The sequence below is a fragment of the Herpailurus yagouaroundi genome, unplaced genomic scaffold, assembly GCF_014898765.1.
Source record: "Herpailurus yagouaroundi ecotype Mexico unplaced genomic scaffold, PumYag 203, whole genome shotgun sequence".
NCBI lineage: Eukaryota > Metazoa > Chordata > Mammalia > Carnivora > Felidae > Herpailurus > Herpailurus yagouaroundi.
The window spans coordinates 27,937,034-27,952,894 of NW_024412434.1; the positions used below are offsets into that span (position 1 = coordinate 27,937,034).

The window sequence follows — 15,861 nt, forward strand, 5'->3', positions numbered from 1 at the left end:
AGGTTGCGGTTGTGAATTAGTCGATTCATTCGCAAGGGCCAAAACGTGTAAAAGTTTCTCTCCCCCTCCTGCCCCATTCCTCAGTGTCTAAGCTCCTTTCCCAGCAAAACAGCCACTGTTAGCGTTTTGTACTTCCTTCCAGGTCTGTTGTATGCACGTATAAATATATGTTATTTCCCCCTTTTAAACAGATGATAACCTGCTATACACACACGTTGTGTTCTGCCCTCTGCTTTCCTTTTATTCAACAAAACATGGACACGTCTCTACATGTAAGTGTATGAAGTGGTTTCTCGATCTTTTCTTACAAATGGCAGAATATCCCATCGTACGATATACCATAATTTATTTAGGCAGATAGAGATCGAGGCTTCCCGATGGTTTTTCAGATAAAGTTCTGGGGAAGAATGAATGAGCGGACTCCATATCGACTGATACAGCTGCAGTGAGGTCCGGGGTTGAACCTGACCTTGTGTCGTTCACAAGAGGGTTTCCTAGGAAATGGTCAGACTACTGAAGTGAGCCACTAAGCTTTTGCATTGGCAGGTTTGGAGACTCCAGAGTAAGGAGAATCGCCTAATGTTTTTAATGGATTGCTTTTTATAAAAGGTCGTGGGTCCCTGCTCTTGAAAAATAGTACGTTGTTTTTTACAAAGATTATTCCGAGTCCAGCCAGATATATCTAGATATTGCATAAGATTGATAAAGAGAAATAAGGAATTGGTGTCCATCATTCAGAGGAGGGTTGGAAAAGTTTCAGGGTCAGGAAAACGTCTCTGGGTGATAAATAATCCACTTTTCCACCAGTTCATATTTAATAGATGCCTTAGTGGGTTAGATTTCAAAGTACGAGGAAGACAGGGCTGTAACTTCCTGGAAGGCATAGTAGGTGACACATTGTAGCTTATAAATATTTGTTTTGAATGGAGAGCATGATCAAAGAATTCTAAGTTATGGTAAAGACAGCCATATCAATATATTAATGTAAACACTATTACAGAAGTGTATATATTAAAGCATTAATACCAAGAGACTTTTGAACCAGCAGAATATTGGAAGATGAAGGTCACAGTTCAGGAAGGAATAGGCTATAAAATTCACCTTCTGCTTCTTTTGGAAGCACTCCTTTGACCTCGAAAATCAGGTTTGCATCTAAACGTTAAGTCCAGAAATACAAATGTCTATCGTAGATGAATTCATCCCCTTAGCACAGTTGTTGAGTAGCTCAGAAACCCATGCTATTTTAGAGAATCTGAGCGTGAGAACGTGCCCTGTAGTTAATGAGGGAACAGCTCAGTGACCCTCTTCGTTCGACCCTCCTGAGACTCGTGTGCCCTTCGGGACAGGGACGATAACTTCCACTTTGGAAGCTCCTTGGCAAGTTTCTTTACTTCTCTGTCTTGCGTGTGGTCGTGTTTATTTGAGGGTCTCTCTGGCAAGTAGGGTCAGTAGTGGTTGAGTCATTCTATGAGACGGAAATGATTTCCATTCATTCGACTGTGTCGAGAAATAATCTCTGTCAACCTGTTTGCCTTCCTTTAACTCATATATGCTTCACGTTACGGGAGAATTGGGCAAAAGGGCATTTGGGATAGGTAATCGTAGTACTGCTTTTTTTGAGAAGGGATCGAACGTCGAACGTGACTAATGGCAATGATCGTGTGTGTGTGTGTGTGTGTGTGTGTGTGTGTAAGAATGTGCTGTCAGAGTGTTCACTGGGTTAGCGCTGAATCAGGACCCCACGTGTATCAAATAACATGCTTCTTTACTGCAGTATCTACTTTATGATGAGAAGTAAGGGGTAGGAGCCAGTGCAGTGAATGTCAGAGTTACAACGGGTGGGACCGTCCTACGTCTGCTGGAATCACGCTTCATGAAGCTAAGTTTTGGGGGGATCCGACTTAAAATTCATCAGATGTGGTGTGGCGACGCGGATGTGTGAGGGGGTTCTACTGTGTGGTTTTTGCCTTGATTCTCAGTGAAGACACCGGAGCAAAGCAAGGGTAGGTGCTCAGAGCCGGTGAGCCCGTGTCTATTAAGAGTTCTTCGCTTTTGGTTCTTAGTTCACAAGTGTCTTCCTTCAGTGTTTTCTTTTTCTTTCCCAAAGAATTACTGAGTCTGTGTAGAAGTTTCTTCTTCTCACTAGCTTGCTGGGTTCCATACTGACCCCTATAGCCAGAGCTCCGTGAAACCTTGGCTCATGTTACATGCAGATGTGTTCCGTCTTTCCGAGTCTCATAGCTGTGGTGCTGATTTGTCACGAGGCATTCGTAGGACCGTGAAACGGGGTGACAGGCCGACCCCACTGGAAAACACACTCCGGCGTAAACAGTTTTGTGCAACGTGGCGGCAGTCCGCGGTCCCCCAAGGAGCTCGAAACAAGCAACCCCAGTCAAACTGATCAGTGAATGAGTTCCCTAGAGAGATTGTATCGTCTGTCTTCACTGCTCAAAACCCGGCTTGCTGTGCCTCACTACTTCCTTTTAACCGTGATGCGAACTTCCCTTGGCTGAAGGTTGACCTTGGCTAAGCAGGAAGTGTGTCTGCTGGCTTAAATGTGTGCTGTGGCCCCGACCACGAGCTCAGGTGCATTCCCTTAAGTTTAAAGGTGCTTTCGGGCTCCAGTGCCCGTTGTTCCCAGATTCCTTTCTCCGCCCTTCCCTCCGGCATTTACAGTAGGAAGTGTCTTAGACTTTTGGAGTCTCTACTTTACTTGAACCCCTTGTACTCTGTTCCCGGTATCGGTGTCTGTCGTTAAGACTGTTCCAAGTTTTCTGTTCCGTGTTCCGGGAAATGTTTTCCTCATCTCAGGGATGCTTGTATTTTCCTTTCTTCTTCTGGCTCTTTTTGGTAAAATCTGTACTTGTTGTCTTGACTTGTCCAATGCAGGCCTACAGACTCCTGCTCCGGAGTTTATTGTTGATGTAGAATCCATGGACATCTTCCCAGTGGGCTGGTGTGAGGCGAATTCGTACCCTTTGACCACACCGCACAAAACAGTCTGTAAGTATCGTCCAGTGTGGACGGCATCTGCAGCTTGGGGGAGTAAATAGATCATTTTTTGTGTGTGTCTTTTGTGTATTTTATTTTCTTTAAAAGTTTTTTTAATGTTTATTTCTTTATTTTTTAATTTTATTTTTTAATTTTTTATTTTTGTTTATTTATTTATTTTATTTTATTTATTTATTATTATTTTTTTTTTGAAATTTACATCCCAATTAGTTAGCATCTAGTGCAACAATGATTTCAGGAGTAGATTCCTTGGTGCCCCTGACCCACGTCACCCATCCCCCCTCCAGCAACCCTCAGTTTGTTCTTCATATTTATGAGACTCTTCAGTTTTTATTTTTGAGACAGAGTGCGAGTGGGGACGGGACAGAGAGAGAGGGAGACACAGAATCCGAAGCACGCTCCAGGCTCTGAGCTGTCAGCACAGAACCCGATGTGGGGCTCAAACTCACAAACTGTGAGATCAGGACCTGAGCTGAAGTCGGTCGCTCAACCGACTGAGCTACCCAGGTCTCCCTGTTTTTGTTTTGTTTTGTTTTGTTTTGTTTTTTAGGGAGAGAGTACATGAGCAGGGGAGAGGGTCAGAGGAAGAGAGAGAGAGAGAGAATCTTAAGCTCTAGTGCTAGGCTCTATCCCATGACCCTGGGATCATGACCTGGGCTGAGATCAAGAGTTGGGCACTGAACCGACTGAGCCACCCAGGCACCCCCTTTTTAAAATTTTATATTTATTTATTTATTTATTTATTTATCTATTTATTTATCTATTTATTTATTTATTTTTATGAATAGACAGTTTTGTAAATAGTGTAGCTAAGTTGTAAAACACAGAGCTGCTATTAGATGTTCTGTGGAGTGCCAATATTTTTGCCTCATGTATGCTTTCAATGTCTTTGTGAGATGAATATTTGTAAGCATCTCACAGGTTGACAAACGAAGTCAGAATGCTAAGGCAGTTGAAGGTCACAGAGTGGCAGAGATAAAATTCAAAGTAAATAGAATAATATATGTACGTTGTATAAAATAATATATAACATATATAGAATAAATAAAATATGAAAGAAATCTTGACTTCCAGTTTGGTATACAATGCGTTATTTTGATTAGAGAACATTTAAGCTAAATACTGTATTTTTGTATCAGCATGTCTGAGAGAGAACTAGTTTTTCTCATGAGATTTACCCTGAAAGGATCCTAATTGACCATAATAATTTACTGACATAACATATAAACAGCTACTCTTAGCAGTAACCAACCAGTGAGATTTCAACTGTAGTTTGAAGAGTATAATGTCCTTCTGATTACAAAAATGCCGAATTAAAACAATATTAATAGTTAACCCAGAACTAACTCTGTGTTCTTAAATATAACAGTTCTGTCTCTTGAATATATATAGCAGTGTGTGTTTTAACATCTGCTGTTGTAGATCATTATCCTGAAATGGGACCTTTAAAAATCTTCAAAACCAATAAATCATGGCATTTTTATTCCACCCTAATGTTTATCAAGAGTATTATTTAAAATTATGAGCCCTTAAAGATAAGGGGTTTTAATTTTTGTGAAATAGACATTGCTAGTATTTCCTTTATTAATTTATATGCTAGCTTTACTTTCTAACGTCCTACGACATGGTTCCCGTATGTAGATGCTCAGAGTATTGATAGAAAGGAAGCTTCCATCCTATATCAGTTCTGTTCCCTGATGTCAGATTTTGAAGGGCACTTGAGTCCTAGTCGATATTCATTAAGAGTGGGACAGTGGGGGCGCCTGGGTGGCTCAGTCCATTGAGCATCTGACTTTGCAGTTTGTGAGTTCGAACCCCACGTGGGGCTCTGTGCTGACAGCTCAGAGCCTGGACCTGCTTCAGATTCTGTGTCTCCTCTCTCTGCCCCTACCCCACTTGTGCCCCCCCCCCACTCACTCAAAAAAAGTGGGATGATACATTACCTGTGTGCCACAAAGTAAGTAGCCCAGATTACACACAGGTGGATTTTAAGGGATTATTCTCCCCCATACACAGTATTGCTCGATGAATCATCCAACGAGAGTAGTATCTTGGCCCTCACTTTAAGCTATTCCTGAAATTTTGAGCATAGAATAACTTTGTCATTATCAAAGGCATTCTCATTTTCTCTTCTCACTTAAAGTGCCACAGACTCTTGACTCCACTGGCCAGAGAGCCAGGCATGACCAGATTCAGTCACGCATTTGTTCTGAAGAGGCAAACTATAAATCTAAATAATCTAAACTCCGGTAGCTTTAGAAGTTCTGTTCACGGGTGCCTGAGTGGCTCAGGTGGTGAAGCGTCTGACTCTTGATTTTGGCTCAGATCGTGATCTCGAGGTTCATGGGATCAAGCCCCACGTTGGGCTCTGCGTTGACAGCTCAGAGCCTGCTTGGGGTTCTGGCTCTCTCTCTCTCTCTCTCACTCTCAAAAAATAAACTTAAAACTTTTTTCTTGAAATTACACATATGCTGGAAGATGTGGGATTGTCTGTGCCAGCATTAAGTGGTGCCATGGTCTTAGGTCTATCTTTGGTAAGGTGCTCCGAATACGTTATATAAACTGTAAATCTTCTTATCTGAAAAATAATTATTGGCTGGGTTATGTCGATATTCGTCAGACATATTTACGGGGTACTAATCCTCCTTCCAGTAATAATACTTTAGTGCAAAAACATACCTCTAATCTTAATTTGGGAGTATGCCGTATGGTAATATTATTGGACTTCCCATGCTTTCTGTGGGGAAAAAACAAACAATCCTTCTGGATAATCTTGCTCGCAACAATTTGTCCTACCAGGTGGATTAGGTGAGTATGATATGTGTGCTCTTTCTTTCTTACTAAAAGCACATTTTAGAATAACGTAGCTAGTGTCGTGGTAAGATTAAATGCACTCAATTCTGTTTAGACTTCATTTCTGATGAGTCACAGTCTAATGCTAGAAGAAACTAAGGTAAAATTTTGGCATGAATAGAATAACTTTTCAGTGTTTAAACCGTTACTTTAAAACTGACACAGTTTTTACTTGAAGGCATTTTTTAAAAAAAGCTTTTGCCCAACTGGGGAGCAAAGCTGATTGTCCTTTTGCCCTGTCTTGCCTGTTTTCCAGCACAAAAGAAGAGAAAGATCGCAGTCGTGCAACCAGAAAAACAGTAAGTTTTTGTTTCTGTTTCCCCCCCGAACTGTGCGGTCAACTCTACAGCGTTGTCTTTGTGGAGGGCAGGAGGCGTTGCTGTTTTCCTTAGGGACCTTAGCTAGCACTTGGCACCCTAAAGGTGACAGCAATGTACGATGCCCCCACGGTCACGCACAGCTGCCCCTGCCCCGCACGCAGCACGCGGGCGTCCCTGGTCGCGGCCGGCCTGCCAGGCGGCCCTCGGCCTGATGCCAGCTCTGCCCGGTCCCAGCAGGGTGCGCTCGAGGAAGCCTCTGCCAGCTGGCTCCGTTTTCTTCATAAAAATACACTGAGGGAAAGGAATTTAAGACCAGCATTTTTGCATCTCCCCAGGCTCACGTCGAAATAAAATGAGATGTAATAATAGCTGTATTGTCACTTGAATGCAAGTAACAGTTTGGGGGGCATTTTTCGTACCTTCGTTTCGAAACACAGTGTATCAGGTTAGTGCGACTCCAGGTGTGTCTGGAGGAGGCTGAAATAGAGAGGAAGTAATAATCAACCGTCCCACCACGGAACCCAAATCTGAATTCGGTAACTCCCCGGTTTGCGGTCCGTGGACCCGTGGTCACCGGGGCAGCTCGATACAACACACACGCTGCCGGACCCCCATGTCCAAACTTTCCGGCTGAGCGGATCTTCGGTGGGGCCTGACCGTCTGTACGTCTCACAAGTTCCCAGGTGATGCCGGTCTGCTGGTTCCGGGGACCCCGCCTTGAGAACCGGTGCTGTAGCTGCCCCAACTGAGGTCTCGTCATGGTTTGCTTTGAGCTCATGTCACTCTTCGACGGTGTGGTTTCTTCCACACAGCCAGCGTGGATACCCTGTGAGACCCGACACGCCTCTTTTTCCCCTGGCTACATTTTTTAGAAAATATTTATTCAGCAAGCGGTTCCTGAACCATACCACAAAGCTCTGTCGTAGGCTAGGCCCACCTGACGTTTCAAGACCCATCCGTTCACAGGCTTTCCGTGAAGATCCTTTTCGTGTAGCCGTGACCCACACTGGCCCAGATGCCAGAGATCAAAGGCCACCAGACAGTGGTAGTTCCCAGTTAGGCATTGAAGACAAGTCTGATTCGCATTCAAGTCTCTGCAAGCTAATACTTCTTCGGGTCTAAGAACATAATTAAGGATGTTATTGTAATTCTGTAGCAAGAGGCAAAGCCTGGAACGACCCAGAAGGACATCACTGACTAGTGATGTCCACTCGAGGGGGAGATGTTCCACTGGCTTCTTAGGGTTATGGTAAGAACTGGGGAGCGACTTGTGTGAAATGATCTTCCCCATGGGTATTGGTGTTGCTGCTACATGCATGTGTCCTAGGGTTTCTGGAACAGCCCCTTTCAGTTGTGAAAGGACTTTGGAATGGACTAGTGTCTTCTAAAGGGTGCGACCCATGATCATTTCGTTTTCTTGATCTGCAGATTGCCATCCACAGTGCCTGTTGAGAAAATACCTCATGACCTTTGTTTATTCTCTCCCTTGGACACCACAGGTAAGTGAGCCCCTTTGCGGCTGTCTGACCCTTCCCAGTCTGTGAGGGGGACATTCACGTATTTTCCAGGTCAATATAAGAATGCCTCAACTCTGGGTTCTTTTTCCTTGTCTCCATTGCTACTTATTCACATACAGCTACTTTATTTATTTTTTTTTTTAATTTTTTTTTTCAACGTTTATTTATTTTTGGGACAGAGAGAGACAGAGCATGAACGGGGGAGGGGCAGAGAGAGAGGGAGACACAGAATCGGAAACAGGCTCCAGGCTCCGAGCCATCAGCCCAGAGCCCGACGCGGGGCTCGAACTCACGGACCGCGAGATCGTGACCTGGCTGAAGTCGGACGCTTAACCGACTGCGCCACCCAGGCGCCCCATATACAGCTACTTTAAAACATTTTTCTTTTATTTTCTGATTTTTCTTTAATGTTTATTTTTGAGAGAGAGACACACACAGAGCGTGAGTGGGGGAGGGGCAGAGAGAGAGAGGGAGACACAGAATCCGAAGCAGGTTCCAGGCTCCGAGCTGTCAGCACGGAGCCCGACGCAGGGCTCGAACTCACGAACTGTGAGATTGTGATCTGAGCCGAAGTCGGGTGCATAACTGACCGAGCCCCCCAGACGCACCTTTAAAAAACAATTTCTAAACCAAATTCTCTGTGTCTCTTCTGTTTCTTGGTCAGTAGCTCTAGATAATTCTTTCGGTCCGCAGGAGAAGAGTCCAAGTGCTACTTGGAAATGAGGAGCCAGTTAAAGTTGTATGCTGTGAGTGGTCACGTGGAAAGAAAAAGCGTTGAAAATATCCTCAGCACGCACTCCTGCTTTTGACATTTTATGCCATCCCACCTGCATTTTCTACTAGCGGTTAATACTTAAGTCCCCGTGGGCTCTTGAGTTGTTCCTTAAAACCCTCTGTGTTTGAAACCTGAGCACGAATAGTATGTGTCTTTTAACGTGTGAAGTCCTACATCTTCCAAATAACCTTTGAAAACACACATGGGAATCCCCCCTTGACAAACAAAGCTGATTATAGACATGTTTGTACATTGAATAATATATCTGATTAAGAATCCTGTTTTGTATCCAGAACGAAACCCACTCTGAGTTCTTCCAGGATTAAAAGCTATACGCCGTGGAGGAACCCTATCCGTCCAGGGTGTAGTGAGGAGAGCATTTTTATGAGTGGACTCACTAAAACTTTTTTTCTCGAGGTCTGGGTAGGGTAATCCTACCAAGAAACTTCCACGTGTGTGCAGCTGTGGGCATAATTTTCTTTGGTCTAATTTTGTTGTATAGAATTCAAACTTCAGAATGGTTTTAAAATGTCAGCTCTTCCTTCAGCGTCTGTAATTGTTATTTTACTCCTTTTGTCTTTTACTCACAAAAATAACACTTCGTGCTTTTTCCCTGTTGCTTCTTAGTTGAAGTCCTGTTAGGACAGACCTTCCTGGACCATTCAGTTACCATCCCAAACTCAGAACCGTTGTTAGGCAGAAATACCACTGTTAGCATGGTTTAGCTTGGAGCGGCGTGGGGGAGGGCGCGTCTTGGCTGACAGCGAACCCCCTTTCTGTGTTTCCAGACATCAGGAGGCTGTAGGGTAATACCTTACTGTGTAGTTATTCCACTTTTCCCCGTGGCCCTTGGAGACACAACTAGACCGACAACTTGGCTAAGTCAAAAGCATAATGAAGGAAATGCAGATTTAATCCTCTGGGAGGTACATTTCACATCCATCCGAGTGGCAGAATGAGGCAGCCATACCTACCGTGGGCTTGGACGTGGGACTGAGGCAGCCATACCTAGCGTGGGCTTGGACGTGGGACTGAGGCAGCCATACCTAGCGTGGGCTTGGACGTGGGACTGAGGCAGCCATACCTAGTGTGGGCTTGGACGTGGGACTGAGGCAGCCATACCTAGCGTGGGCTTGGACGTGGGACTGAGGCAGCCGTACCTAGCGTGGGCTTGGACGTGGGACTGAGGCAGCCATACCTAGTGTGGGCTTGGACGTGGGACAGCAGGAACTCCTACACAGCGCTGAGAGGAGTGTAAGTTGGGATAGTCCGCGTGGAGATCGATTTGACCATGTGTAATAAAACGGAAGACTGCAGACCCCAGGGCCGAACAGTTTCCCTCCTTGTTACGTACTTGGAAAATTCTCTTGCCCATAAGCAGGAGCAGATTTTCACAGCCGTGGTCACTGAAGCCCTGTCGGTAATACCGAGAGAGTGGAAATGATTCAAGGTCCATCAGTAAGAGAATGGAAAACTCACTTGTGCTGTATTGATGTAATGGAGTCACGCACAGAAGTGGAAAATGGATGAACCTTCTGGATAAACGTTTACCAACTTGGATGGATCTTAGAACCTTCACATTAAACAAACCAAATGCTGCAGAAAACCACTTAGGGAATACAGTAAAACCTTGGATTGCGAGTGACGGGCAAGACGAGCCAAGATTTCTAATAAATTTTAACTTGATAAAGGAGTGATGTCTTGCCGTACGAGTCGTATGTGATGCCGAACGTCACGTGATCACAACTGAGCCAGTGGTTCTGGAAATTCGTTTTGATACACAAGTGCTTTGGATTACAAGCATGTTTCCAGAACGCATTATGTTCGCAAACAAGATTTTGCTGCATTTTAAAAATATCTGAAATGCGATCCATTGTGTGTTGACACACAAACCCCCGTATGTGTGGTAAAGTTTATAGACGTGCATGGGAATGACAAACACCAGATTCGGGGAAGGGGAGCACAAGGTCGGGGGGGGGCGGTTCTGGGGTGGAAAGCCCAGGGGAACTTAGCTGTGTAGCCGGTATTGTTTTTTTCTTAGCTGCCTAGTGATACGTTAGTTGTCACTGTGTTGGTTGTAGCACCTTTTGCTGTGTCTCGAATCCTGCATAATACACAGAAAAGTTCACGTATGTGGTAGAAAAAAAATAACCAGAACTTCCAAGCTGGTGTGGGTATAAAACATTCCGATGCCAAGACGCCACGTGCCTCTGGTAATTTTGACAACTAAGTGGAGGAAGCCGGTTTTTTGTTGGATCCTAAGGCATCCGCTGTGTTTCTCTTCCCTGCAGGTACTGTTAACGGGAAATACTGCTGTCCTCAGCTTTTTATCAACCACAGGTGTTTCTCGGGCCCTTACCTGAACAAAGGGAGAATCGCAGAGCTACCTCAGTCCGTGGGACCCGGCAAATGCGTGCTGGTTCTGAAAGAGGTAAAGCGTGTTCGACAGTGGTCACAGTTGGCTTATTTCCACGGGGTGTCGAAGATGTGGGTGGACTCTCCGAAGGAGAGAAAGGAAATGTGAATCCGATGAGGTGACATTTTCCAAGCCCCGGCTCTGGAGTCCTTGGGCCCAAGCTGGTCAGACGAGGACAGAGGATGGGTGAGTCAAAGACTCAACAGGCCGGCGGGAGGGATAGACCTTCCTCCCCTGAGTGCCGGGAAACGTTGCGGTGGGTTTGAATCAAGAGCTTCGGGAACTCAGGGGGGATGGGCTGTGTTGGGGGGCGGGGAGGGCCTGGGAGTGCAGACCAGAGGTTCTCTGGAGAGGTGAGTAAACCTTAGTGGACGGAAGGAAGTGCTTTGGGGACGGACACTCCCCAGCCGAGCCGGGAGTGGTGACCTCTCTCCCCTCCCTCGGCCGTACCTAGCGGGGCGCCTGCATGTAAGAGGTGCCTGCTGAATGCACCATGGGCTCCAGGCGCTCGCGTGACGTTTGTGTCCCGGGCGGAGCCCTGGCCCCGCATCATCTTGACGGTATTGTTTTCCGTCTCTCTTCCTGCCTCTGGGGATCCACCTGCAGATAAAGAGGTGCGTCCTAATTACGTTGATGGAGGGTTTCCTCTCTGGTCTGTGTTTACGGCCTCACCGTGGACCCGGTGCGGAGAGGGGTTGGAATTTTGGAAGCGTTTCTGAGCCGTTCTTGGAACGCCGTCTCTGCTTTTTTCGTGCATATCAGTGATTCGTCTTAAGAAAGAGGACCCCACACTTATCTTCTTTATTGCTACTGTAGCACGAAGAACGTGTTTCCATCCGAGTGCGTCAGGCGGCCGCTTGGAGCCAGACACCGCATGAGGCCCTGGGGACAACAGCAGCACTGTCTGCCCTCGGCCTGTTTGGGCTTCGCGGCCCTGACGGGGGGATAGTGTGAGTCTAGAGGTGCAGTTAAGGGGGTGCTCGGTCAAGGCGGGAGCGGAGCGCTCCGGGAGCACAGGGGAGGCGGTGACAAGGAAATGCCAAGTGACACTTGATGTGGCTTGGGCAGAGCGAGTAGAGCCTCGGATGCACGGGTGGATGTTCGGGGCGGCGTCCAGGAAAGGCAGGTGGTCCCGCGTGGCGGGAGCGTGGACCCTCAGGCTGGGGACAACCCGTAGGCGTACAAGAGGACATCCCATTTTGAAAACGAAAGAGAGAAATCTGGCGGGCCTGAAGCGTGAGGCGGGACGGAGTAGCTGGCGGTCCGCACGTGGAGACCTCTGGTGTCCCGAGGGATGTAGATTTCCCACTCCGGAGGACAGGGACCCCCCCCCCCCATCCCCCTGGGTGACACTGTGCCAGAGCCGGCCTCCTCACTGTGAGAACCTCCGTGTGGTTTCGGACTCCCTTCCACTTCAAGAGAACGAGCTAGTTTTCGTGGAGTCAGAGCGTGTCTGCCTTCTCCAGGCCACCTGCGGAACCAGCAGCGAGAGACTTTATACGTTTAGAAAACAGAAATCCATTGTAGAGGGAAGACGGAGGTTGTGGCTGAGCAGAAACGCTGTGAAGAAACTCCGATCAGGCCGCTGTCGTGGTCATTTATTCAGAAGCGTGTCACAGAGAAAATGTTCGGAAGGGGGTTCCTGTCCTTAAATGTGCTTCCGGTCAAGTGGGAGAGACAAGCGGGCGAGTGAAGACGGCGGAGTGGGGGGGCGTCTCGGGTGCCGTGACGGGGCTGGGACGGGTGCTTGGAGGTCACACAGATGTCCCCGCGGTCTGTGGGGACAGAGGAGTGGGCAGCCTGCACCCAGAAGCGCTGGGGGTGGTGCCCTGGGACGGAGGCAGGCAAGATTGGGAAAGCGGGCTTCCGGCACAGGTGTAAGGACCTCGAGGGACGGACACTGGGCACAGATGTGTATCGAGAGTCCCCGTGGGCCCTGCTGTCCTCAGCAGTTTGGACCCGCTTTCGTGGGAAGCCGCCCCCCTCCAGCAGGCAGGCGCTGCGTCCCGAGAGAGACCGGTGCAGGTGGGGTCCAGCCTGCCTGGCAGGTGGGCCTGTCTCACAGATGAGACGTTTGTCGCTACAGAAAGACGGTGCTGAGGCGGAGGGGACGCCCCTGAAAGGCCGTGGTGGTGCATAAACGGAAGGACCGCCGGTCAGCCGTGTGTCAGGTGGCACTGACCTCGGATCCCTGCAGATGCTGGACTGGATCGAAGGAGACACCGAAGCGGGATTCCGTGTCAGGATCTCTGTCACGATGCGAATCACACGCTTGGACCGAGCATTGACCCTCTGCCGTCCAGCCCGTGACGGGGTGTTGGTACGGTGGGGCCTGCCCGTGTCTGGGCCTGTTATTTTCAGGACGGATCAGAAAGGAACAGGGAGGCCGGCAAAAGTAACAGAGACCCGGCGGGAGCCTTTGAAGCTGCCGGCAAAACCGTTTGTCACGGAACGTTCCTGCGATGAACACGAGGTCCCAGCTCGCCTGCCGGCTCCGTTAGCAGACGCGGTGGCCTCCTCGGGGGGCTGGCCGTTTGTCCCGCACGAGGTTGTGGAGTCCACGGCGGTTCCCCCTGATCGGTTCTGCGACAGGTGCCAGCAGCCAGACGTGAAAGGCGGGCCGAGCAGTTTTCTGATGACGGAACCAGTTGTTCGCTGATGTTCAGAAACTGCATGAGTCAGGAAGAGAAGAAGAGGGGGGAAAAGCCAGCTCTTCAGTTCTGTGAGCTCCAGACCAATTGTCAAGTTCCAGCAAGCCGATATTCATGCTGATGCGCTTCCTTCTAGCACCAGAACCTCCGTGGTTTCAGATTCCGTTTTACTTAAAGAGAATGAGGTCACTGGAGCAGAGACGGAGCGCGTTTGCTTTTCGGGCCATCGGCGGTGTGAGCGGTCGCAGGCGTTTTCGTCTTTGGGAAATGGCCGGGCCGCGGCCGTTCTCCTCGTCCACGCTGCTCAGAGAGAGCAGACGCGTGCGGGTGTGGACGCAGCGGCCGTGGACGTGGCACGAGGCAGCTCCCGGAGCACGGACCACCAGAGGGGGGAGGGTCGGCGCCTGTCCGCTCACCTCCTGGGCAGGGAGCCTCCCGCACATCGGACTCGAGTGAGGCTTTGAGGACTCAGAGCAGACCCTGGCCTCGATTCTAGAAAGGCGGCAGCAGAGTGGGTAGCTGACCTCCGAGAAGCTGGAGCCACAGCCGGTGAGCGGCCCAGCCAGGTCCGTCCTCTTCACGAGGGACCCAGGAGAGCAGCTCTCGCAGGGAGGGAATGGGTCGAGCCTGTGGATGGCCCCTCAGCCTGGGCCATCTTGTGGGAGCCCTGGGCCCAGACCCGTGGGGGTGGGACCTATAAGTACGAGTCCCCCCCGGGGGGCTGTGTTTGTCATAAATCAAACCTTCATGCTCAGTGTGCTCGTTGTCACCCAGGGTCGTCCTTTCCTGTCCCGGATGCTTCCTCCTCCACGCCTGCCGAAGTACCCCAGGGTGTCCCCAAGACCTGTCCGCTGCAGGTCTGTGTGCCCTCGGTCGGTTTACGAGGTTGTGCGTCACCATGCTCCCGCTCCTCCGAGCATGCTGCAAAGGTGCTGGGGAAATTTCTGCTTACTCCTTCTTTAAGTGCAGTCTCCTTCCTGAGTGGCCAGGCCTGTGCAGGGCAGTGTAGTAAGGGGGGTGCTGTGTGCTTGTGTCCGTGTGTGAAGGAGAGCCCGCACGAGCACACGAGGAGGAGGAGAGAGGGCCACCTGGTGCATTTACTCGTGTCCGTGTGTCCAGCGACGACAAGCACGGCTTCTGAAATGGACAAGTGATGACACGAGACGACACCGACCAGGCCCTGCCGGCAGAAGTGACTCTGAGAAGACCAGCTCACAAGTTAGATTCTCTTGCTTCTTTGGTGACTGTCACAGGCACGGGTGTAGAGGTGCCATCCCAGGGTGGCTTACAGACATTTCGGGAGCACGTGTGGCTTTCTGAAACGTTATTTGGCTTAAATTACTTGCCCACATGTAACCTCTGTTTTTAGCAATAAACGATAGAAACGTCCGTCCAGTGGGGAATCTCTAGGAACCTCTTTTTATGTTTTCCACATAACTTTGGGATGTGTGTTGGCTCAGCAACATAAAAACACTTCACGTGCCGCGTTTTGGCAGTGTGCGTGCGTTCAGTCCTTTAGTGAACATGTAGGGACGCTTGGGGGACTCAGTTAAGTGTCTGACTTGGGCTCAGGTCATGATCTCATGGTTTGTGGGTCTGAGCCCCACGTCAGGCTCTGTGCTGACAGCTTAGACCCTAGGAGCTGCTTCGGATTCTGTGTCTCCCTCTCTCTCTGCTCCTCCCCTGCTCATGCTCTCTCTCTCTCTCTCTCTCTCTCTCTCTCTCAAAAATAAACATTAAAAAAAAAGAGCGGAGAACATTTATCAGTGCGCTTCATGAAAAGGTACATATGTGGCCCTTGACTCTCTTCCCTTTTTTCTTCTTCCTCATGCTTAATAGAAGGCTGAGGAGAAAGCATCCAGAATGCTGGACACTAAGGAGACTTTCCATAGTGATAAGCTTCCGTGGCTTTTTCTTTCCTTGCAAGCTGTGTGCTCGTCCCGACCTGGATCTGACATCGAGATCAGGCAGAATGCAGTGGGGTACGCTTGTAAGATAAAATACGTAAGACTGAGCTCTACCAAGGCAGGGAAGGTGTTCCTGATGAGTGGGCTAGAGACGCACATGTGTGCACACAGACACCCCACCCGCCTACCTGTCTGTCCGTCCACCCACCCATCCACCCACCCATCCAACCATCCAACCACCCACCCATCTATCCACCCATCCACCCACCCATCCACCCATCCACCCACCCATCCAGCCATATCCAACCACCCACCCGTCTATCCACCCATCCACCCACCCATCCATCCATCTTCCTATCCTGTATCTGTCCATCATCATCTCTATCATGTACCTATCCATCCATTCACCC

The 15,861-nt window shown here is 48.8% G+C and overlaps 1 protein-coding gene across 8 annotated transcripts in view; it reads left to right on the plus strand.

Annotated features, from left to right (window-relative positions):
• SFMBT2 (Scm like with four mbt domains 2) overlaps nt 1-15,861 on the plus strand; it is a 229,688-nt gene that overhangs the window by 179,036 nt on the left and 34,791 nt on the right. For all 8 annotated transcript variants that reach the window (XM_040451499.1, XM_040451497.1, XM_040451500.1 and 5 more), the window contains 4 exons: nt 2,890-3,003; nt 6,122-6,164; nt 7,614-7,684; nt 10,769-10,908. In XM_040451499.1, coding sequence (XP_040307433.1) covers nt 2,890-3,003; nt 6,122-6,164; nt 7,614-7,684; nt 10,769-10,908 — 368 coding nt within the window. The remainder of the gene's footprint in view (nt 1-2,889; nt 3,004-6,121; nt 6,165-7,613; nt 7,685-10,768; nt 10,909-15,861) is intronic.